General features: G+C 37.6%; 1 protein-coding gene across 1 annotated transcript in view; it reads right to left on the reverse strand.

Annotated features, from left to right (window-relative positions):
- LVRN (laeverin) overlaps positions 1-24,521 on the reverse strand; it is an 89,308-nt gene that overhangs the window by 18,638 nt on the left and 46,149 nt on the right. Inside the window, exons 5-13 of the mRNA XM_004267475.3 lie at positions 22,491-22,645; positions 20,930-21,043; positions 9,291-9,434; positions 8,232-8,297; positions 8,072-8,137; positions 7,480-7,652; positions 5,448-5,524; positions 4,663-4,802; positions 2,515-2,570 (exon numbers count right to left, since the gene is read on the reverse strand). Of these exons, the coding sequence (XP_004267523.1) occupies positions 2,515-2,570; positions 4,663-4,802; positions 5,448-5,524; positions 7,480-7,652; positions 8,072-8,137; positions 8,232-8,297; positions 9,291-9,434; positions 20,930-21,043; positions 22,491-22,645 (991 nt within the window). The remainder of the gene's footprint in view (positions 1-2,514; positions 2,571-4,662; positions 4,803-5,447; positions 5,525-7,479; positions 7,653-8,071; positions 8,138-8,231; positions 8,298-9,290; positions 9,435-20,929; positions 21,044-22,490; positions 22,646-24,521) is intronic.

Below are 24,521 nucleotides of genomic sequence, written 5' to 3' on the forward strand. Positions count from 1 at the left end.
CTGGAGGAGAACTAGGTTTGCATATTGGAGCCTCAGGAAGTCAAAAAAGAAGTTTGCAAGAGGATGTGGTTAACAGTATAAAGTCATGATAATCTTAGAGAAATGTTTCAGCAAAGTAGTGGGCGGGGAAATGTGCTGTACATCACATGGGGAAAAGTAGTAAAAAAACGAAGGATAAAATACGCAGACCTTCATTCAAGAAATACAACAGGCCAAAGAAAGAGAGAACACACTGCATCATTTATTATGTGTACTCCTTAATTTTACTGTCTGGAATTTAAGTTCTGAGCATATATTCATTTTCCTGGTTAGAAACTTATCAGCAGAGCTTATATTGAGTAAATCCAATATAAATGAAATCAATAATTCTGTAATACACTAAAATTCAGGCTCATTAAAATTATACCTACAGTCATCATCATTGGGTGACAAAAATCACTTCAAAATCTTAATTGATAATCTATTTAGTTCCAGAAACTTTTTTTTTTTTTTGGATACATCAATTACTTTATTTCCGTAACTTCCAGTATCTTAGAAAAATATGAATACATCTTCTACAATCTTCCTAAATTTATCCATTTAAACATTTAGGGGCTTCTCTGGTGGCGCAGTGGTTGAGAGTCCGCCTACCGATGCAGGGGACACGGGTTCGTACCCCGGTCCGGGAAGATCCCACATGCCGCGGGGCGGCTGCGCCCGTGAGCCATGGTCGCTGAGCCTGCGCGTCCGGCGCCTGTGCTCCGCAACGGGAGAGGCCACAACAGTGAGAGGCCCGCGTACCGCAAAAAGAAACACAAAAAAACCCAAACATTTAGCAGTCTTTACAAATGCAAGTCTGAATCACTTGTATTTTACCTAAGTTTTTACTCTTGATTGAGATTTTTAAAATAATGATTCTTATACATTTTGCAATACTCCTATAAATATTTAAACACTATTACTTTTTTCTGTTTACATCATCTCTACTGCATCCTTCTAAAGGTTTTCCTTTAAGGGCTTCCTTTTTTTTTTTTCTCATGGAAAGGGATTTTAGTTTATTTATTTTTACAAATTTATTTATTTTATTTTTGGCTGTGTTCGGTCTTCGTTGCTGCGCACAGGCTTTCTCTAGTTGTGGCGAGCGGGGGTTACTCTTCCTTGTGTTGTGCGGGCTTCTCATTGCTGTGGCTTCTCTTGTTGCGGAGCATGGACTCTAGGCGCGCGGGCTTCAGTAGTTATGGCACATGGGCTCAGTAGTTGTGGCTCGCGGGCTCTAGAGCGCAGGCTCAGCAGCTGTGACGCATGGGCTTAGTTGCTCCGCGGCATGTGGGATCTTCCCAGACCAGGATCGAACCCATGTCCCCTGCACTGGCAGGCGGATTCTTAACCACTGCGCTACCAGGGAAGCCCAGGGCTTCCTTTTAAAACATTGAATTTTCTTTGCTGCTCCTTTAAGAGTCTTTCAAAATTTCTCCATAATCAGTTTAAACCTTATTATACCAAAGTTAATTTGATTGAAAATATACGATTTTCATATAATTAACTACCAAGTTTTGACTTGAGAAAGAACATATTCCTTCTTGTCAAATTGTTGTAAAAAACATTGTTTTCTGTGGCTTTCATTTCTAATAGTAGTAGATGTTATTGCTCTTATCCTGATAATGACTTTTTTGAATTGCCTTCTTTTCTAATTCTTTTATTGTTGCAAAATACACATAACATTTGTCTTCTTAACCATTTTAAAGTGTATGGTTCGCTAGTATTAAATACATTCATATGTATAACTGATTCAATTTGCTGTACAGCAGAAACTAACACAACATTGTAAATCAACTGTACTCCAATAAAAAATTAAAAAAATACATTCATAATGTTGTGCAACCATCATCTCTATCCATCTCCATAATTCTTTTCATCTTGTGAAACTGAAACTCTGTACCCATTAAACAATATCTCCCCATTGCCCCCTCCCACCCTCCTGCACCAGCCCTTGGCAACCACCAGTCTTTCCGTCTCTCTGACTCTGACTACTAAGTACCTCATGTAAATAGAAACATACAGTATTTGTCTTTCTGTGCCTGGCTTATTTCACATAGCTTAATGTCCTCAACGTTCATCCATGTTGTTGCATATTCTAGCAACTTTTATATCATAAATTCCACAATAACGGGGCTTCCCTGGTGGCGCAGTGGTTGACAGTCTGCCTGCCGATGCAGGGGACACGGGTTTGTGCCCCAGTCCAGGAAGATCCCACATGCCACAGAGTGGCTGGGCCTGTGAGCCATGGCCGCTGAGCCTGCACGTCCGGAGGCTTTGCTCCACAACGGGAGAGGTCATAACAGTGAGAGGCCCGCGCGTACGGAAAAAAAAAAAAAAAAAAAAAAAAAATTCCACAATAACCACAGAATTTGATCCTAATCTTAATAAGTTAGGGCCTGTATGTACTAAAGAACCAAGTTCATAGTGATGAGGTTATTATTTTTATAAATTTCTCAAGGTATACGCTAAAATGATGAAAGAAGAAAATATACTCACTTAGACAAGGAAAAGGCATCATCAACCAACTGAAGTCTGTGAATAACAGGAATAGCCTGCAAATGAGATCCAAAAATGTTCAGGAAAAGATGAGAACATTTTTAGTGAAAAAATAACTTTCAAAATAATAACAACATTAAAGATCATTGCTGCTTACAAAGCACTTTCATGTGAATTATGTACAGAGAAATGATCGTTTCTAAGGATAGTTCCCATAATTTATTTATTATACATCTGCTTTTGATAAGTGATCCCTCTGGACATCAATCATAAGGCTTAAATATGGTTGAGAGTTTTGCCAAAATACTCTGTGAAAAACAGCATGTTAAAAAATAAAACGGGAAGCCAAGTTTAAAGGGCCTCTCCAAAACAGAAAGTATACATTAAATCGTATCACAATGTCCAAATTGTTGTCAGGGGACTTTTTGGCATAGGAAGCCTTAGAGAATATTACTTAGCTCTATTTTGGCAATAGTGAGGTACTCTTTTCAATGGTATCTCTCTTCTCAAGAGTTTACTAATTTGACACAATACCACCAACAGAGCCCTTTGAATCATGAAAAGGCAGGAGTCAACTGCCAACCTAACTCCTCAGGCTTCGGTTTGAGCTCCCTGGCGTTGTCAGGCCACAGGACTCTGTCTCAGCTTGTGTCCTAAGGGTGCCCAAAGTTTCCTACAGCAGTCCTTCAATACCCTCCCCAGCATGTTCATATATGTGGTCCCAGAAAATTTACCTTCACAACATCCCTTTAAGCATCTGAACAAGTCAAGCTTAATTCTTTCCTTTGTTGTAGCCGCATATCTTTTCTGGCAGTAATAATAACACTTACATTTTCTAGATTAATATTAATAATAGAAATGTTTTATTTGCTCAGCAACTATGTTGTATGAATAACTGACCCCAGTTTTCCAATAAGTAAATCTACAAGGGTTTCAAGAAATCATAGCTATAATGGCATGACCTAGTGCTTCCATGGCTAAGACTGCCCTTAGAAATTAAAAAGAATTTAGCTACTCTGAAAAAGATTTTTAAATAAAGTATTATTATAACTGTTTTTTGTACCTTTATTCAAAAGACCAATGATAATTTTTAAAAATTACTGATCATGTTCTGAATGCCCAAATTGTGTCAGGCCTCTGTTAAACATACTACACACATCACCTTATTTAATCTTCACAACAACCCTTTAAGGTCTATTACACCCATTATTACACTGATAAGGAACCCAAGGCATGACTGGGCAAACAAGAGGCCCAAGGTCACACATCTGGTAAATGATGAACAAAAATATGAACAGAAGTCTACCTGACCCAGAACCCGAGCTCTGGACCAGTATGCTGTGCACTGCCTCTTCTGCCAGAGAGGCTGCTATGTGACTCACAGAACTTTTGAAGAGAGAGACACCTAAGATATCTTTTAGTTCAACTCTCTAGTTTTATGAATAGAGACTAAATGAACAGCCCAAGATTTCACAGCAGAGACAACTCTATAGACCTCTAAGCCAGCACCCATCTGCACCAATGGAGATTTGGTTTAATTCAACCAATTAAAATCTGACTGATAAGAGCTAGCCAATATTTTAATATTTCTATATTGCATAATAATTTACAGTTGTTTTTACAACTTAAAGCAATATTGGATTATTATTGATACCTTGTGAATTAAATTGTCTCCTTTGAGTGAGGGTGAAAATACAGTTTTTAGAAAATTAACATTTTCTAGCATATATGTACTGGCACCTATTATGGGCTTTGAAATTTTAAGTATATGTTTACTTACATCATCTCTAATCCTCATAAGGAATAAGAAAGATATGATATTATTCCCATTTTAAAGTGAAGAAATTGAAGCAGAACATTTAACTTGCCTAAGATCACAAAATTAATGGTTAATAGGAAATTCTTCTGATTTGTTACCTAGAAAGGTAAAGTTATTGTGGAAAAGTGAGATTAATGTTCAAAAACAATGCATTCAACCAAAACCTCTCCTTTCTAAGAATAAGAAAAAAAAATCCAGTATGCCTTGGGGTGAGGGGTGGCAACAGGGGTCAGGTTCCCACCAGACAGGTTGATGAAAGCTCAACCTCTAAAGGCTAGAGAGTGTAATATTAATGATATTTAATAAAAGGTGTAAAAATATAACCTTACCTTAGGATCTTTTTCAAGCTGTTGATTTAATTTCTTCCAACCAAATTTATCATAGTTAACTCTATAATATCCAGTCATATTCAAATTTAAAATCACCCAGTCATGATCAGAATCTGAAACTTGCATTTCAGGGAATACTTCTACAAAGAAACAGGTGAAAAGTTTGAAATGGTACATTTTAAAAATATTTTACTACACGTCTGTACTACAACCTCTTAATTCTAAACAATAAGTCCAATAAAACAAAAAGTAAAGATATTGTAAAATACGTATTGATCTTACCACATAATTATATTTTTTCACATATAATGGCTTTTGATCAGAAACTTTTCTTTAAAGCTCTATGTTCAACAAGAATGATACAATATTTTAGTTGTAAACAAGATAGCTTTCCAAAAGATAGACATTTCAGGCTTTCCTGGTGGCGCAGTGGTTGAGAGTCTGCCTGCCGATGCAGGGGACATGGGTTCGTGCCCTGGTCTGGGAAGATCCCACATGCCGCAGAGCTGCTGGGCCCGTGAGCCATGACCACTGGGCCTGCGCGTCTGGAGCCTGTGCTCCGCAACGGAAGAGGCCACAACAGTAAGAGGCCCGCGTACCGCAAAATAAAAAAAAAAAAGAAAGAAAGAAAAAAAAAAGATAGACATTTCAACATTTTAGTCTCTGCCTTTATATATATATATATATATAAATAAAAAATATATATGTTTACACACATATATATATACATACACATATATATTTGCATATATATGTGGAGATATTTTTTAAAATTTGTTACTTACTGCTGCTTTTATCTAGCCAGACTAAAGACTGTGTAGTTCCATTTTTTATCCAAAGGATAGGTACAATCCATGTGTCACTTTTTGGAAAAAAATGAAAAATTCAGTTAATGTTCACACATAAGAATATCAGCTCTGAGCCAATATTAAATAAGATGATAAAATAACTGAACTCAAATTCTTTGGTCATTCCCTGTGGATATGCAGGACTTTGCTCTTAGAATTATTCACTGTTGTTTCAGATGTCAGTTTTGCTTTGGCTATTTATTTACTCTCTTCTTGTGTCTTATAGACTTGCTTCTTTTTATAACTTAAGGTAGCTACTAAGACTCTCCTGTATCTGAAAATTTCAAGACCTGTTTATATTAAATTACAGCCACCTGGCCTTACTCAGGGGTCATTCAAATGCTACAGACAGACCCAAAGCCATCTGTGCCAAGAGAGTTGAATAATCAGTTAAGAAGAAAAAGCTTGACAAACATTTCAAAATGCTTCTCCACCTCAAGCTTTCTCCTTGTCTGAAAAGTGTTCAACAAAAATCAGCCAGATTATTCATATTACCTGAATGCTGGCATTCTTCCCACATTGGTGGACATGACCTGGATGAAGTCGCTGACCACAGGGAGGACATTAGTCATCTGAAGAGACACACTACTTGGAATTTGGGCAATTATTTCCAATCTTGCTCAAACGCTCAAAAGTCTGGTTTCTCAGACTTTGAACTGAGGGTCTCTGTTTATGTGATAGCTAAGGCCACCTCTTCTCACAAGTCATGAAATATCATAGGGAGAGGGAACTGCAGGTCTCCTGTTCCCGCCCCTGGGGTTTTAAAGAAAGAGTAAGACAACTTGAAAATTTTGGTGGTGATATATGAAAATTAATTACTCATTTGTGCTGATACTTACTATAATGAGATCTGAGGATCAAAAATTTTATCAAAAACAGTTGGAAGGGCTTCCCTGGTGGTGCAGTGGTTAAGAATCCACCTGCCAATGCAGGGGACACAGGTTTGAGCCCTGGTCCAGGAAGATCCCACATGCCGTGGAACAACTAAGCCGTGCGCCACAACTACTGAGCCTACACTCTAGAGCCTGTGAGCCACAGCTACGGAGCCCACATGCCACAACTACTGAAGCCCACGAGCCTGGAGCCTGTGCTCTGCAACAAGAGAAGCCACCGCAATGAGAAGTCTGTGTACTGCAACAAAGAGTAGCCCCCTCTCACCACAACTAGAGAAAGCCCGCACGCAGCAACGAAGACCCAACGCAGCCAAAAATAAATAAATAAATAAATTTATTTTAAAAAAACAGTTGAAAATTATCTAACAAGAAAGAGAAGGAAAGGGAAGGAGAAAGTGATGAATGCTAAGCCACTTTATACTTATTATTCCATTTCACTTCTACAACAATCCCCTGGGATATATGTTATTACATTTACTTTATAGATAAGGCAAATGAAACTCAGAGATTTTGAATAAGACTTACCTAAGGTTTGAATTTGGGATCTATAATTCTAACATTTTAGGTATGGCTACAAAAGCACAGATAAGTGCATGGGCAGACATGCACAGAATTATTCCTCAAGGATACAGTCACCATTCAGTTCCGTTTCTAGGGAAGGGAAGACAACATTGCAACAGGATCCCCTTTCTTCTTAACTAACAGGAGGCATTTCAGGCTCTATTTTACTGCCTTTCACACAGAATTCCAACTAATTCATGACCTCTGTCTAAAGGACAGAAGAGAATGCATAACACCCAAAGCTTTGGTCATGGGTGTGGCCCTATATCCCAGGGGAGGGGCACTGCTTGAATCCCTAAATGCAGGTCTCTGGCCTTGCTCAGCACATGAGGGGCTCTGCCCCATCCTAGCACACCAGCGACATCCTGCATGGAACACTCAGTCACCATCCCAGAATCACCCCATGGAAGAGTGTGTATCCAGTAGGGGTTATGCTTCCTCACCCACAGGCTGGTTTCCATTTGATCACAGCTCAATCCCAAGGAAGGTGAAGACAGAGGAGTAAATCTACCTACTTGTGGGTTAGAAGGGTCTGATTTTTAACCTTTCCAAGATAAAATGGCTCCTGTTTCATGACACCAGTAGATACATTTAAGGTGATAACTGGAAAACCACTCCGGTGTGTCCAACTGTCCATGATGCTTTTTACTGTTGCTGGCAAAAGAATTTTACTCTGGTCATCTATGGCCTGTTTTAAAAAAATCATCACAAAAGCAGATATTTATCATCAAAATCTTTTGAGGTAGCAATCTCCTAAAAGAAACTACATAGCTATTCTCTTCCTCATTCATATAGTACAGTAATTCCCAGTGGGTGATATTCTGGACCAAATTTAATTCTGTTCAACTCTCTATATATGAATGGTTCCTTAGTGCATTCATTCATTCATTCAGTCATTTACTGACCACATTTTTTATGGATCTAACATATGCAGGCTCTCTTCTGGGCATTGGGAATATAGTGGTGAAGACTAAAGAAGCAACCCCTGACTTAAAGGAGTGTCACAAACAAGGAAAGATGGTTTTCCTGTGTCATCACCATACACACATGGCCTCCCAATCTTACAAAACAACTCAGCAAAAACATGGCAGGAAGTGAGAGAATTACCATTTGAAAATGCCTCCATAGATCATCTTGCTCAGCATTTGAGTAAGAAAATGTCTCCAAGTATGACTGTCAAAACAGAAAAGTTAAGGTTAAGATAAATAACATGCCAAAGCAATTTATGTTTACTGTTTTCCAGGTAACAACAATTTTGTAAACTCACCTTAAGTGCGCTGATAAATATTTTCTCATTCAAGAAACTAGAAAGCATCCGGGCCAGAGACGCTCCCTAAGACATAAGAAGCTGTCCATTATTTAAAGAAAATTCGGTAATCTAAATATTGACGCATTCCATTCTGATAAGCAAGATTCTGGGCTGTGCTTCTGATTGCATTGCGCACTTTAGTTGAATGTCTGGGTTATCCCCAAATGTGCTAATAAAATAGGAGACTGTCACTAATTAATAGGTAAAAGATGAGAAAATGTCCTACATATAAAGAGTTCAGGGCGCAGTAAAGTTTTTAAACTGAGATACTCATATGGCAAGTGTAAAGAAAAATTGTTGCCTGCCACTCCAGTTCTACAAGGATCAGCCATTAGCCACTGCAGATGCCCACTGAGAGTGCACCCTGGGGGGAATTCAGGATGGAGAAAAACAGGAAGCATTCTGTGCTTTGAATATCCTGGCCCCTAGATAGTTAAGATGCACATGTAAGGAAAAATTTCAATGACCCCAGATTCTTACATTTTTCCATATACAGAAAAGCACTAAAATTATTAACTGGAGATGTCTGTTCCTTGTGATTAGCAGCAATCTTTTTATGCTTGACTGCATGTTTTTCCCAGCAAAAAAAGTTCAGATATATCCTGGCCCCTCCCTTACCACTTCGGAGTAGTTTCTCAGAGCACTCTGAGAGGTTGTCTCCTGGGCTATAGTCCTCAGTAAGATTCCTGAATAAAACTTAACTCACAACTTTTATGTTGTGTGTTCTTTCAGTCGATACAAGAACAAATTTCTACCAAGTGGAAGGGTTCACCTTAAAAGTAGCAAGCTAAGTCTATATTAATAAAGGTAGATGATACTGAGCACCTATTGTAGTTGATTAATATTTACTAGATAAGAACTGATTTAACCACGTTTTCTGAAATCCATCTATTGAATAATATTAAGGTTTTTGTACCAAAGTTGTGTAGTAGCACATTAGTCTAGGACCCTTAGAATCCATTTTATGTAGCTTTCTCCAAGAGTGCAGAACAAATGTAAATGTGTAACTGATTTTACCTTGTTGTAAGTAAATAGGTCAAAGAGCTCGTTTATTTCATTGGTTTCTGTGAAATTTTCCACCTTCATGGAAACGGCTCTAGATACCAGGGCGTGATCTTCTCTGAGGACACCATGTAAAATGTTAGAAAAAAAGATCTCATTCTAAAAGGAAAACATTGAGCCACGTTAACTTCTGAGGTGTCACAGAAACACAAAGTTCAACGTTCCTAAAATACTTTCAAAAACTAACACTGAAGAAGGGAAAAATCAATAATTGAGAAGTACTCTTTGGGCTACAATGGGCCAAATAAGTTAGGATTCCTTGAATAACAAAACTCTAGGATACTTTCCTTCCCATTTGGTATCCATTTTTATTTCAATTTAAAAAAATCAATCACAAAAGTTAATGTGGTTTCCAAGAGAGACATCTACATTCCCCTAAGGAGGTTCCTGGCCACCCAGATAGGTCCTCCAGGTAACAGCATCTCTAGGTGGTTTCAACCCTCTAGAATTTTATTGGTAATTTTATTAGCAATCCCTTAAAATTCATCATTCTCTGTTACAGGGACATTTATCAACCAAAAGCATGCCAGATTTACAAATTCACAATGATGCTGATGTAATATGATTTATTAGAAATAAATCCACAGACTGGATACTCATGCATTCAGAGATGGCAATTATTTATATTTTAATAAGTACAGAACTCTCCAAAAGACTAGATCTCTCTCAGACACATGACAAGGGCCATTTCTTTCTGAAGGAAAGCTAGAAGGAAAACCAAAGAATAGTCAAGAGGTACCTGGGAAGACAGAGCCAAACAAAGGGCAGTGGAGAAGCTACAGGGACAGCTCACTCATACCCTGGAGAGCCGGGCGAGCACTTGGTGATCTCCATGAAGTCTCAGCTCCCTAGTGACTCTTGCCAGGGTCCCCAAGTTGACTCTCTAACCCCTCAACAGTGTCAGATAAATTTTCAAACTCTGCCCCACTTCCATTTGCCAATGTTCCAATCAACCCTCTCCTATTAGCACATTATGTTTAGATTTATTAATACTTTGGTTAAGCTATCATCAAACTCCGCTCTTCCCCAAATGAGAAAGCCTGTCATTTAGAGCAATGCATGTGGAAACTTTAATGTCAATAAGGATCCCCTGGGGATTTTGTCAAACTCATATTCTAACAGTTGGTCTGGGCTGGGGACTGTATTTCTAATAAACTACCAGGTGATGCTGATGTTGCTAGTTTGAGAATCACACTTTGAGAAGCAAGGATTTAGAGGAGACATCTGCCTAAGTCTGACCTTATTCATTAAGTATAGATTTTACTAATTTAACACCCAAGAACTCTTAAGAGTGTGCACTGTTGACCCATAACACAATGAAGAAAATAGCAAAAATAAAAAACACCCATAAGCCCACACCCTACATAACTCCCATTAGAATGTTGTTAGTCCAGCTCTTTCCAATTTCTTTTCCTATCTATTTATTTATTCTCATATTTGTAAAAACAACCTTTTTTATTTACTTATTATAGTATTCATTGAGAAATTTTGCTGTCTTATCTTTGTAACTATTCCTAATAATGGCCACTGCATTGTAAGTGAAATAAACATAACTTGGAAAGAAATAAACCAAACCTTAATCATGGTTATCACAGGGTGGTCAAATCACAGATGATTTTCTTCTTTTCAAAGTACTGCAGATATAACTTTTGCAAAAGCAAAACATTAAAATAAATAAATACACAGCTACAAAATACTCCATAACGTCGATGGACCATAGTTGACAACCATTTCCCTATTAGTTAGGCATTTAAGTTGCTTCAAGTTTTCTTTTGTTTTGTTTGCAATTATAACAAATGTATTAATGAACATTTTTGTACATATAGCATTTTCCATATTCTGTGGGGGTTTTCTCTCTCAGAATGGATTGTCTGTCTCTCTTCTGCCTGCCTGGTATAAGGTTTTACATAATCTTCTTGGTTTCATCAGAATCACACAAGATGACTGCGACTAATGAGACGAACACCTCTTCCTCAACATCCCTCAGGTTTTTCTACTCTGGGCCTCCCATAAGGTGATGCTCATCCCAGCCTGTTCCACCCCTGAAGGGAAACTCTACGTAAAAAGTGATACCAGCATTTTAAAAAGCATTATCTAGCTACTGCATACAGTGATTGGATAAAGCGATTCTAGACACTCACCATTACTTTCTTCCTGCAAGCTGTGAGATCCCAGAGAACAAAACCTGTTTCTATTAAATCTACTATTATCTTAAGAAATATAACAGTATTTATGATAATAAATTTGCATGGAATATCAATGTGGTTAAAAGCACAGGCTTTGGAGTGAGCTGCCTGGATTTGAATCCTACCGCAGCCTCTTAGGGGTTGTGTGACTCATAAAAGGCAACCAACTTCATCACTCTGAAACTCAGTTTCACCTCTGAAAATGCAGGAAGCAACACTGTCCTCACTGGATTATTATCAGGTCTAAATTAATTTACATAAAATTTTTTAGCACTGTGACTGGCAAGTAGAGCATGCTCAATAAGGGTTAACCACTACTGTGATTATATTATTATTATTATTTCTTCAGAGTTGTTTGGAGGCTTGAGTCAGATAATGTACACAATACTCTATAAGCACATAATGAGTGCTTAGTAAAATGGTGGCTGTCACAACAGTGCCTGTTAGATACTCAATAACCTATTGAATGACTGTATAAAACTTATTTTACAGATGAGGAATGAAAGCTCAGAAATGTTCAGCTACTTGCCTCAGCTTACAGTGATCATAAAAGCATAGCGAGATCTGACAGGCTGCAAGGCCCTCATGTGCCCTTTCCCTCCACCGAGACTGCTGCTTCCTTAGACCAGGCAGAAGAAGGACGGAAAAACGTCAGTGAGTAGCAATGTCAGAGCTGGAGCTTCAGAGATCAAGAAACCAATTGGAATGTTCTGAATCCTTGACCATGACCCATTCATCTCGTACTTTAATAATTTTCAGCTGAAATTAGACCAGTTAGAAAAAATGGAAATCTGTTTCTGCATATGGTTCTGTGATGCTCTTTACTCAATTTCAATCTAATGACTAGATTAAAAGGAAGCCAAAGATTTGATCTCTCAAAGATCATTGAAACAGGGCCTTAAGCTTTTAAAAAACAAAGCTCATGGCAATTTTCTCAAGCTCCAGGATCTGATACTCCTCTGGCAAGGGTTATATTTCACTCATCTCAACATGGGATTGAGAAATGTACACTCAGAAAAGAGTGATTAAGAATCAATGATAAGGGCACATTGGTTCAAGATGGCAGAGTAGAAGGATGTGCTCTCACTCCCTCTTGCAAGAGCACCAGAATCACAACTAACTGCTGAACAATCATCGACAGGAAGACACTGGAACTCACCGAAAAAGATACCCCACATCCAAAGACAAAGGAGAAGCCACAATGAGATGGTAGGAGGGGCGCAATCACAATAAAATCAAATCAAATAACTACTGGGTGGGTGACTCACAAACTGGAGAACACTTATACCACAGAAGTCCACACACTGGAGTGAAGGTTCTGAGCCCCATGTAAGGCTTCCCAACCTGGGGGTCCAGCAACGGGAGGAGGAATTCCTAGAGAATCAGACTTTGAAGCCTAGCAGAATTTGATTGCAGGACTTCGACAGGACTGGGGGAAACAGAGACTCCACTCTTGGAAGGCACACACAAAGTAGTGTGCGCACCGGGACCGAGGGGAAGGAGCTGTGACCCCATAGGAGACTGAACCAGACCTACCTGCTAGTGTTGGAGGGTCTCCTGCAGAGGCGGGGGGTGGCTGTGTCTCACCGTGAGGCCAAGGACACTGGTGACAGAGATTCTGGGAAATACTCCTTGGTGTGAGCCCTCCCAGAGTCTGCCATCAGCCCCACCAAAAAGCTGGGTAGGCTCCAGTATTGGGTTGCCTCAGGCCAAACAACCAACAGGGAGAGAACCCAGCCTGACCCATCAGCAGACAAGCTGATTAAAGTTTTGCTGAGCTCTGCCCACCAGAGCAACAGCCAGCTCTACCCATCACCAGTCCCTCCCATCAGGAAACTTGCTCAAGCCTCTTAGATAGCCTCATCCACCAGAGGGCAGACAGCAGAAGCAAGAAGAACTACAATCCTGCAGCATGTGGAATGAAAACCACATTCACAGAAAGAGAGACAAGATGAAAAGGCAGAGAGCTATGTACCGGATGAAGGAACAAGATAAAACCCCAGAAAAACAACTAAATGAAGTGGAGATAGGCAACCTTCCAGAAAAAGAATTCAGAATAATGAGAGTGAAGATGATCTAGGACCTCAGAAAAAGAATGGAGGCAAGGATCGAGAAGATGCAAGAAATGTTTAATGAAGACCTAGAAGGATTAAAGAACAAACAAACAGAGATGAACAATACAATAACTGAAATGAAAAATACACTGGAAAGAATCAATATTCAACAGAATAACTGAGGCAGAAGAACGGATAAGTGACCTGGAAGACAGAATGGTGGAATTCACTGCTGCAGAACAGAATAAAGAAAAAAGAATGAAAAGAAATGAAGACAGCCTAACAGACCTCTGGGACAACATTAAACATAACAACATTCACATTATAGGGGTCCCAGAAGGAGAAGAGAGACAGAAAGGACCCAAGAAAATATTTCAAGAGATTATAGTCCCAAACTTCCCTAACATGGGAAAGGAAATAGCCACCCAAGTCCAGGAAGTGCAGAGAGTCCCATACAGGATAAACCCAAGGAGAAACACACCGAGACACATAGTAATCAAATTGGTAAAAACTAAAGACAAAGAAAAACTATTGAAAGCAGCAAGGGAAAAATGACAAATAACATACAAGGGAACTCCCATAAGGTTAACAGCTGCTTTCTCAGCAGAAACTCTACAAGCCAGAAGGGAGTGGCATGACACATTTAAAGTGATGAAAGGGAAGAACCTACAACCAAAATTACTCTACCCAGCAAGGATCTCATTCAGATTCAATGGAGAAATCAAAAGTTTTACAGAAAAGCAAAAACTAAGAGAATTAAGCACCACCAAAGCAGCTGTAAAACAAATGCTAAAGGAACTTCTCTAAGTGGGAAACACAAGACAAGAAAAGGACCTAGAAAAACAAACCCAAAACAATTAAGAAAATGGTAATAGGAACATACATATCAATAATTACCTTAAACGTGAATGGATTAAATGCTCCAACCAAAGGCCACAGGCTCGCTGAATGGATACAAAAACAAGACCCATATATACGCTGTCTACAGAGATCCACTTCAGACCTAAGGACACATACAGACTGAAAGTGAGGGGATGGAAAAAGATATTCCATGCAAATGGAAATCAAATGAGAGCTGGAGTAGCAATATTCGTATCAGATAAAATAGACTTCAAAATAAAGAATGTTACAAGAGACAAGGAAGGACACTACGTAATGATCAAGGGATCAATCCAAGAATAAGATGTAACAATTATAAATATATATGCTCCCAAAATAGGAGCACCTAAATACATAAGGCAACTGCTAACAGCTATAAAAGAGGAAATTGACAGTAACACAATAATAGTGGGGGACTTTAACACCTCACTTACACCAATGGACAGATCATCCAAACAGAAAATTACTAAGGAAACACAAGCTTTAAGTGACAATAGACCAGGTATATTTAATTCATATTTATAGGACATTCCATCCAAAAAGAGCAGATAACAGTTTAATGGAACATTCTACAGGATACATCACATCTTGGGTCACAAATCAAGCCTTGGTAATTTAAGAAATTGAAATCATATCAAGTTTCCTTTCCGACCACAATACTATGAGACTAGATATCAATTACAGAAAAAAATCTGTAAAAAATAAAAACACATGGAGGCTAAAAAATACATTACTTAATAACCAAGAGATCACTGAAGAAATCAAAGAGGAAATCAAAAAATACCTAGAAACAAATGATAATGGAAACACGATGACCCAAAACCTATGGGATGCAGCAAAAGCAGTTCTAAGAGGGAAGCTTATAGCAATACAAGCCTACTTCAATTAACAAGAAAAATCTCAAATAAACAATCTAACCTTACATCTAAAAGGAACTAGAGAAAGAAGAACAAACAAAACCCAAAGTTAGTAGAAGGAAAGAAATCATAAAGATCAGAGCAGAAATAAATGAAATAGAAAAAAAGAGCAAAGATCAATAAAACTAAAAAGCTGGTTCTTTGAGAAGATAAACAAAATTGATAAGCCATAGCCAGACTCATCAAGAAAAAGGGGGAGAGGACTCAAATCAATAAAGTTAGAAATGAAAAAGGAGAAGTTACAACAGACACCTCAGAAATACAAAGCACCAAAAGAGACTACTACAAGAAACTCTATGTCAATAAAATGGACAACCTGGAAGAAATGGACAAATTCTTAGAAAGGTATAACCTTCCAAGACTGAACCAGGAAGAAATAGAAAATATGAACAGACCAATCACAAGTAATGAAATTGAAACTGTGATTAAAAATCTTCCAACAAACAAAAGTCCAGGACCAGATGGCTTCACAGGTGAATTCTATGAAACATTTAGAGAAGAGCTAACACCCATCCTTCTCAAACCCTTCCAAAAAATTGTAGAAGAAGGAACACTCCCAAACTCATTCTATGAGGCCACCATCACCCTGATACAAAAACCAGACAAAGATACTACAAAAAAAGAAAATTACAGACCAATATCACTGATGAATATAGATGCAAAAATCCTCAAGAAAACACTAGCAAACAGAATCCAACAACACATTAAAAGGATCATACACCATGATCAAGTGGGATTTATCCTAGAGATGCAAGGATTCTTCAATATACACACATCAATCAATGTGATACACCATATTAACAAACTGAAGAATAAAAACCATATGATCATCTCAATAGATGCAGAAAAAGCTTTTGAAAAAATTCAACACCCATTTATGGTAAAAACTCTTCAGAAAGTGGGCATAGAGGGAACCTACCTCAACATAATAAAGGCAATATATGACAAGCCCACAGCAAACATCATTCCCAATGGTGAAAAACTGACAGTATTTCCTCTAAGATCAGGAACAAGACAAGGATGTCCACTCTCACCACTATTATTCAACATAGTTTTGGAAGTCCTAGCCACGGCAATCAGAGAAGAAAAAGAAATAAAAGGAATCCAAACTGGAAGGGAAGATGTAAAACTGTCACTGTTTCAGATGACATGATACTATACACAGAGAGTCCCAAAGATGCCACCAGAAAACTACTAGAGCTAATCAATGAATTTGGTAAAGTTGCAGGATACAAAATTAATGCACAGAAATCTCTTGCATTCCTATACACTAATGATGAAAAATCTGAAAGAGAAATTAAGGAAACATTCCCATTACCATTGCAACAAAAAGAATAAAACACCTAGGAATAAACCTACCTTGGCAGAGAAAAACCTGTATGCAGAAAACTATAAGACACTGATGAAAGAAATCAACAATGATACAAACAGATGGAGAGATATACCATGTTCCTGGATTGGAAGAATCAATATTGTGAAAATGACTATACTACCCAAAGCAATCAACAGATTCAATGCAATCCCTATCAAATTACCAATGGCATTTTTTACAGAACTAGAACAAAAAATCTTAAAATTTTTATGGAGACACAAAAGGCCCCGAATAGCAAAGACAGTCTTGAGGGAAAAAAAGAGCTGGAGGAATCAGACTTCCTGACTTCAGACTATACTACAAAGCTACAGTCATCAAGACAATATGGTACTGGCACAAAAACAGAGATATAGATCAATGGAAAAGGATAGAAAGCCCAGAGATAAACCCACGCACCTATGGTCAACTAATCTGTGACAAAGGAGGCAAGTATATACAATGGAGAAAAGACAGTCTCTTCAATAAGTTGTGCTGGGAAAACTGGACAGCTACTTGTAAAAGAATGAAATTAGAACACTCCCTAACACCATACACAAAAATAAACTTAAAATGGATTAGAGACTTAAATGTAAGACTGTACACTATAAAACTCTTAGAGGAAAACATAGGAATAACACTCTTTGACATAAATTCCAGCAAGATCTTTTTTGATCCACCTCCTAGAGTAATGGAAATAAAAACAAAAATAAACAAATGGAAGAAAAAAATAAATAAATAAACAAATGGGACCTACTGAAACTTAAAAGCTTTTGCACAGCAAAGGAAACTACAAACAAGATGAAAAGACAGCTTTCAGAATGGGAGAAAATATTTGCAAATGAATCAATGGACGAAGGATCAATTTCTAAAATATATAAACAGCTCATGCAGCTCAATATTTAAAAAAAAACAACCCAATCCAAAAATGGGCAGAAGACCTAAATAGACATTTCTCCAAAGAAGACATAGCAGATGGCCAAGAAGCACATGAAAAGCTGCTCAACATCACTAATTATTAGAGAAATGCAAATCAAAACTGCAATGAGGAGCTTCCCTGGTGGCGCAGTAGTTGAGAGTCCGCCTGCCGATGCAGGGGACGTGGGTTCGTGCCCTGGTCTGGGAAGATTCCACATGCCGCGGGGTGGCTAGGTCCATGAGCCATGGCCGCTGAGCCTGCGCGTCCGGAGCCTGTGCTCCGCGATGGGAGAGGCCACAACAGTGAGAGGCCCACGTCCCGCCAAAAAAAAAAACTACAATGAGGTACCACCTCACACCAGTTAGAATGGGCATAATCAGAAAATCTACAAACAACAAATGATGGAGAGGGTGTAGAGAAAAGGGAACCCTCTTGCACTGTTGGTGGGAATGTAAATTGATACACCCACTATGGAGAACAGTATGGAGGTTCCTTAAAAAACTAAAAATAGAATTTCCATATGACCCAGCAATCTCACTACTGGGCATATACTCAGAGAAAACCACAATTGAAAAAGACACATGCACCCTAATGTTCATTGCAGCACTCTTTACAACAGCCAGGTCATGGAAGCGACCTAAATGCCCATCGACAGATGAATGGATAAAGAAGATGTGGTACATATATGCAATGGAATATTACTCAGCCATTAAAAGGAATGAAATTGGGTCATTTGTAGAGACGTGGATGAATCTAGAGACTGTCATACAGAGTGAAGTAAGTCAGAAAGAGAAAAACAAATATCGTATATTAACGTATATATGTGGAACCTAGAAAAATGGTACAGATGAACTGGTTTTCAGGGCAGAAACTGAGACAGAAATGCAGAGAACAAACGTATGGACACCCAGGGGGGAAAGCGGCAGGGGTGGAGGTGGTGGTGTGATGAATTGGGAGATTGGGATTGACATATATACACTAATATGTATAAAATGGATAACTAATAAGAATATGCTGTATAAAAACAAATAAAATAAAACAAAAAAATATAGAATCAATGATAAAAAGAAATAACTAAATGGTAAAAGAGAGGATAAGCTTACCATCTTAGCTTCAAAAACATTAGTAATATGTTTTCATCACTGTTTCCAGATATGGTAATCTTAGCCATTTTAGTTGCATTAAGAGGTAACTGATTGATATTGATAGTATAGGCTATTCAATTAAGGACACACAGGGTGAATCTAATTGTTTTATGGGACTGCAATTTCTTTCCATATTGACTCTCAGCACAGAGTAATTTGGAATACAACCAAATGCTTTCAAAAACAGTTATAGATGACACTAACCATGTGTAGATGCTACTTTATAAAAGAGAGATATAAACAATTTTGTAGGTATAGAGTATACGGAAAGGACTATTGAAGACAACTGAGATTTACTGTATGTGTATAAAGTTTATGTATACGCAAAGAGTCATATAATGAACATATACACACACACCATAAACTCCTTGAGAACGAGAACACTCCCAGGTGTTTTCTCTGCAGAGCACAGAGGTTAAAGGCATGGGCTTTGCGGTTAGAGAAACCTGGAACTGACTCTCATCTCTGACCTTTAATAACTGTGAGACCTTGAATAACTTACCTAATGCTTCTATGCCTCAGTTTCCTCAATAGAAAATATTAAAAAATAACAACTATACTCATATGATTATTTTGAAGATTGAGTAAGATGATATATGTATAGAACTTACACTACCAGGCAGATAAATCCTAAGTACTCAGTGAATGGTAAATACAGTATTATTGTTATTATCCTCATTATCCTCATCTTCCGACTAGACCCAGGTAACTGGAATGTAATCACAGTTCTGCCTCAATCAGGCAAATGACCTTGGGCGAGTCAATTAACTTTTCAATACTTCATTCTGCTGATCTATATAATGATGCCCAATCCAGGGGAGGAAGAGCAGAGGTACTGCAGAATGGCTGGACTATGTGATGGTGGGCATTTTATAGGATGTTTGCAAAGGGCAGAGTGGGTGGCATGGAACTGGGGCAGTAAGAGGCTGCTACATCAGTGCTTCCCAGAAAGTACAATTTCACTAACAGGTAAAAAAGAATTTTTTTTTTTTAAGTTTCTGTGGCACCAAGAGAGGTCTGTCAACTTTTTATTCTGCCAACCTTTTAATCAACAAAAACCAAATATCTACCTACCATCTCCCTCCTTTCATAAGAGGGAAAATTTACAACCAATATAATAGAAAGAACACAATCTTTAGACTCTCCATCAAAGTGAATAAATTTAGCCTGTAAAGAAGATCTGGCCAGTGGAGATCAGCATTTCAAATGGCAATATACTCTGAATGAGCGAGGGTAGGGAAGGGAGGAAAGAGGCCAAAAATTGAGCCTTGGAAACACTTGGGAGGGGAGATGAGAGAGAGGCCAGCAAAGAGCAGCAGAAACAGCAGCTCTGAGCATCAGAGGGATGGCAGGAGGCAGGAACAGAGGGGGAGAAAGGACCCCTGGCTTGGAGTGAAAAAGTGAGGTCTGTGTCAAAAGATGGTATTAAATTTAAACATTTAAACACCTAAAGCAAATAAAATCAATTTGGCTTTATCATGCCATTCTGAAAGCACTACCTAATTACTCTAAATAAAATATTAGAACCATAACTTACAGTTGAAATAATCAGATTTGCCCATCCATAAGTTTATTTTTCCATATTACTATTTACTCAAAACAGCAAAAGAATATCAGCTATAATAGATACAATATCAGCTATTAGTATTATATGTAATATCAGCTATATTATATGTAACATAATATTTATAGTATATAATATAGCATATTCTTATCATTAAAGCCATAGACTACTGATTACAAGTGCTTTAAAATTTAGTCTAGGTAGAAATAAATGAAAATAACCTAAAATCTAATAGTAGGGAAATATTACATATATACACCTTATAAGGTGATATGATAAAATATTAGGCAACCCTTAAAAATCTTGTTTTCAAAAATGATTTAATGATTTGTGAAAATGCTCTTGATATAGTATGAAGTAGAAAGGGTATTACACATTTTTGTGTAATTGTCTTTTAGGAATATTTATAATAATAAAAGTCTGGAAAAAGAAAACATACCAAAAAGATAAAATTGATCAACTCTGGTATTACAGATAATTTAATATTCCTTATATTTTTCTGTATTTTACACACTTTCCACAATAAACAGCATTACTTTTATAATTAAGGGAAAAAAATTATAATTAACTTAAACTACTTACCCTTGGGAGTTTCGGATTGAAGTCGTTAATTACTCCAAACTCAAAATAAGATGCAAAACCTTCATTGAGCCAGATATTGTTCCACCAATTCATGGTAACCAAGTTTCCAAACCACTTTTAGAGTTGGGGAAAAAAAATTCTTAAATTCAATTTAAGAAAAATTTATTGTAATTGCATGTGAAACAAATGTAAGGTCAAAGACAAAATTAAATGCATTTTGCTATCAGTGATAAACTTGAAAACAGGACTCCAAAATGACGCTGTTTTAACATGAAGAGATGTCAGTCATGCATTTCTTCTAAAATAATCATTTCACATTCAATGATTGAAAGCAATTTTTGTTTTAAAATTGTGATGTTAAAAAATAAGGTAAGCTAGAGTAGCAGTTCTTAAATTGTCCATTTTGCCCCAAAGTTAAGTTAAAGCAGAAGTCCTGAAAGTTTACTTAGCACCTACTAATTACAGAATCTTATACCTCTAAACAGACTACATTAGGATCTTGCTGTAAGCAATGACTGTGCTTTCAGGACATGATTTGATGTGCACCATGTAAAAATCACTCAAGTATTCATATGTTCTGCAAAGTGGTACAGCTATAATTATTTTCTATTTGAGCTTACCAGAAAGAAACTGTCAAACAGATGATAAATAGAATCAGGAAAGAAAAACACAATAATTTCCAAAACCAACAAATCCACGTCCTGGTATTTAACTAAATTCTTATATAACAGCTGTGATGAACTAATAGCAGCCTGTATTCCAAAACAATGTGTCATTTAGGCTATAATAAAAAATGACACTTTGGGTTACTGATCAAAACTTGTGAAAGCATGTGTTGACTGTGTAACAGGGTGTTATTCAATCCCGGTAAATCACTCTTCTCCAAAACTGCTTAGGAGTCCATATAACAAAAAGATAACAATATCATAGTTTAGATGACTTCTTTCTTGACAAACTTGATTTATAAAGGTCAAAATGCAGATGTGAGAATCTCCATCAAATCAAATAACTAAACTTCAAAAATCACAGCATAAAAGCATATAGATCTAATGAAATAAATCCTGCTTACATCACCTTTGGGGATGCAGCTCAAGGATTAATTACTGCTCACCTCACTGACACTAGTATATTGACTATAATCCTTTAACTTGTAACTTCTCTCAAAAAAAAAAAGTTTGTAATAATCTGCTAATGAAATGTGGATATCTTCCAGTGACTTTTTTGAATATCTCTATTTTAAGATGGAATGGAAAGCAAATAATCATAGCTCTGCTTGGCTTACTTTTCCTGAAGAGAACTTTGTGGAACACAGTTACTCTTTGGATATAAATATATGACCTGCGAATGTTCTTTAAGTTCTCATCACTGTGATTTATCACCAATAGTTCAAATCCACCCAGGATCTGATTACACAGATCCTTCCTTGTTTTCTTTCAGCGACCCACTTTTCAAATAATTTTTAAAATTTGGTGTACAGCAGGGTTTGGGGGGGTCGCTACTTTTGGTACAGCAGCTGGAGAATATTTTCATGTGAAATAAGAAAGAACATTTTACCACATGCCTGATGTCCAATCTCGTGGGAGACAATATAGGAGATCACAGTCTTTTTTTCTGTTAGTTTATCATTTGGTTGCAGCAACAATAATGACTCATCAAACATCAACAGTCCCCAGTTTTCCATTGCACGGTTGTCAAAAGTAGGCAAAGCAATTATATCTAAGTGGATTTAAATGGAGGGAAAAATGAAATCATCTCTTCCTCAAAATTTGAGACTTCCAGATACAAACATCTCAAAATGAAATCATAAAATTACTGAAAGAAAAATGCAAGTAAATATTTATAATTTAAGGGGAAAGATGGCTTTAAAGACATACCAAAGTCAGAGCCAGAAAATAAACTGTTTTGACTATATGAAAATTAAATACTTTTGATAAAGGACCTATATTCAAAATATATAAAGAACCCTTGAAACTCAACAATAAGAAAATAACTTTACAAAATTAGCAAAAGATCTAAATAGACACTTCACTAAAGAGATACAAATGGCAAATAAACAGATGAAAACATGCTCAACATCATATGTCATTAGGAATTTTCAAATTAAAATGACAATGAGATACCATGACACACCAATTCAAAACAAAACACCAAATGCTGGAGAAGATGTGGAACAACAAAGACTCTCATTCATTGCTGGTGGGAATGCAAAATGGTACAGCCACTTCAGAAGACAATTTGGCAGTTTCTTGTAAAGCTAAACATAGGCTGACTATACAGTCTAGCAACTGAGATCCTAGGTATTTACCCAAATGAGTCAGAAACTTATGTCAGAAACATGCACATGAATATTTATAGCAGTCTTATTCATAACTGCCCAAACTTGGAAGCAATCAAGATGTCTTTTAATAGGTGAATGGATAAAGAAACTGTAGTACAGCCATACAACAGAGTACTATTTAGTGATAAAAAGAAATGAGCTGCGCTTCCCTGGTGGCGCAGTGGTTGAGAGTCCGCCTGCCAATGCAGGGGACACAGGTTCGTGCCCCGGTCCGGGAAGATCCCACATGCCGCGGAGCGGCTGGGCCAGTGAGCCATGGCCACTGAGCCTGAGCGTCCGGAGCCTGTGCTCCACAACAGGAGAAGCCACAGCAGTGAGAGGCCTGCGTACCGCAAAAAGAAAGAAAAAAAAGTGAGCTATCAAGCTATGAAAGGACACGGAGAAAACTTAAATGCATGTCGCTAAGTGAAAGGAGCCAGTCTGAAAAAGCCACACATGGTATGATTCCAGTTAGTATATAACAGTATGGAAAAGGCAAAACTATAGAGACAGTAAAAGATCAGTAGTTATCAGGGACTTGGGGAAAAGAGGGAGAATGAATAGGTAGAGCACAGGGGATTTTTTATGACAGTGAAACTATCTGTATGATACTGTAATGGTAGAGACCTGTCATTACTATATACATTTGTCAAAACTCACAGAACTGTACAACACAAAGAGTGAACTCTAATGTAAACTATGGACTTTAGTTAATAAAAATGTATCAATACAGGTTCATCAATTGTAATTTTAAAAAAAGCCACACCAATGTCAGATGTTAACAATAGGAGAAACTGGGGTTGGGGACAAGGGGAGGGAGAGGAGGTATATGAGGACTCCCTACACCTTGGGCACGATTTTTCTGTACACCTAAAACTGCTCTAAAAAATAAAGTCTATTTAAAATCAAATTTTTTTTTTTTTTTTTTTTTTTTTTTGCGGTACACGGGCCTCTCACTGTTGTGGCCTCTCCCGTTGCGGAGCACAGGCTCCGGACACGCAGGCTCAGCGGCCATGGCTCATGGGCCCAGCCGCTCCGCGGCATGTGGGATCTTCGCGGACCGGGGCACGAACCCATATCCCCTGCATCGGCAGGCGGACTCTAAACCACTGCGCCACCAGGGAAGCCCTAAAATCAAATATCTTAGTTCACCAAAAAACACCACAAACAAATTTGAAAGGCAAAACATGGACTGGGAAAAATATTTGCAGCATGTATCACAACTAGACAATATTTTTTCAATATTTAAAGAACTCTGACGAATCAAAAAGAAAA

Source organism: Orcinus orca, chromosome 3, assembly GCF_937001465.1.
Source record: "Orcinus orca chromosome 3, mOrcOrc1.1, whole genome shotgun sequence".
NCBI lineage: Eukaryota > Metazoa > Chordata > Mammalia > Artiodactyla > Delphinidae > Orcinus > Orcinus orca.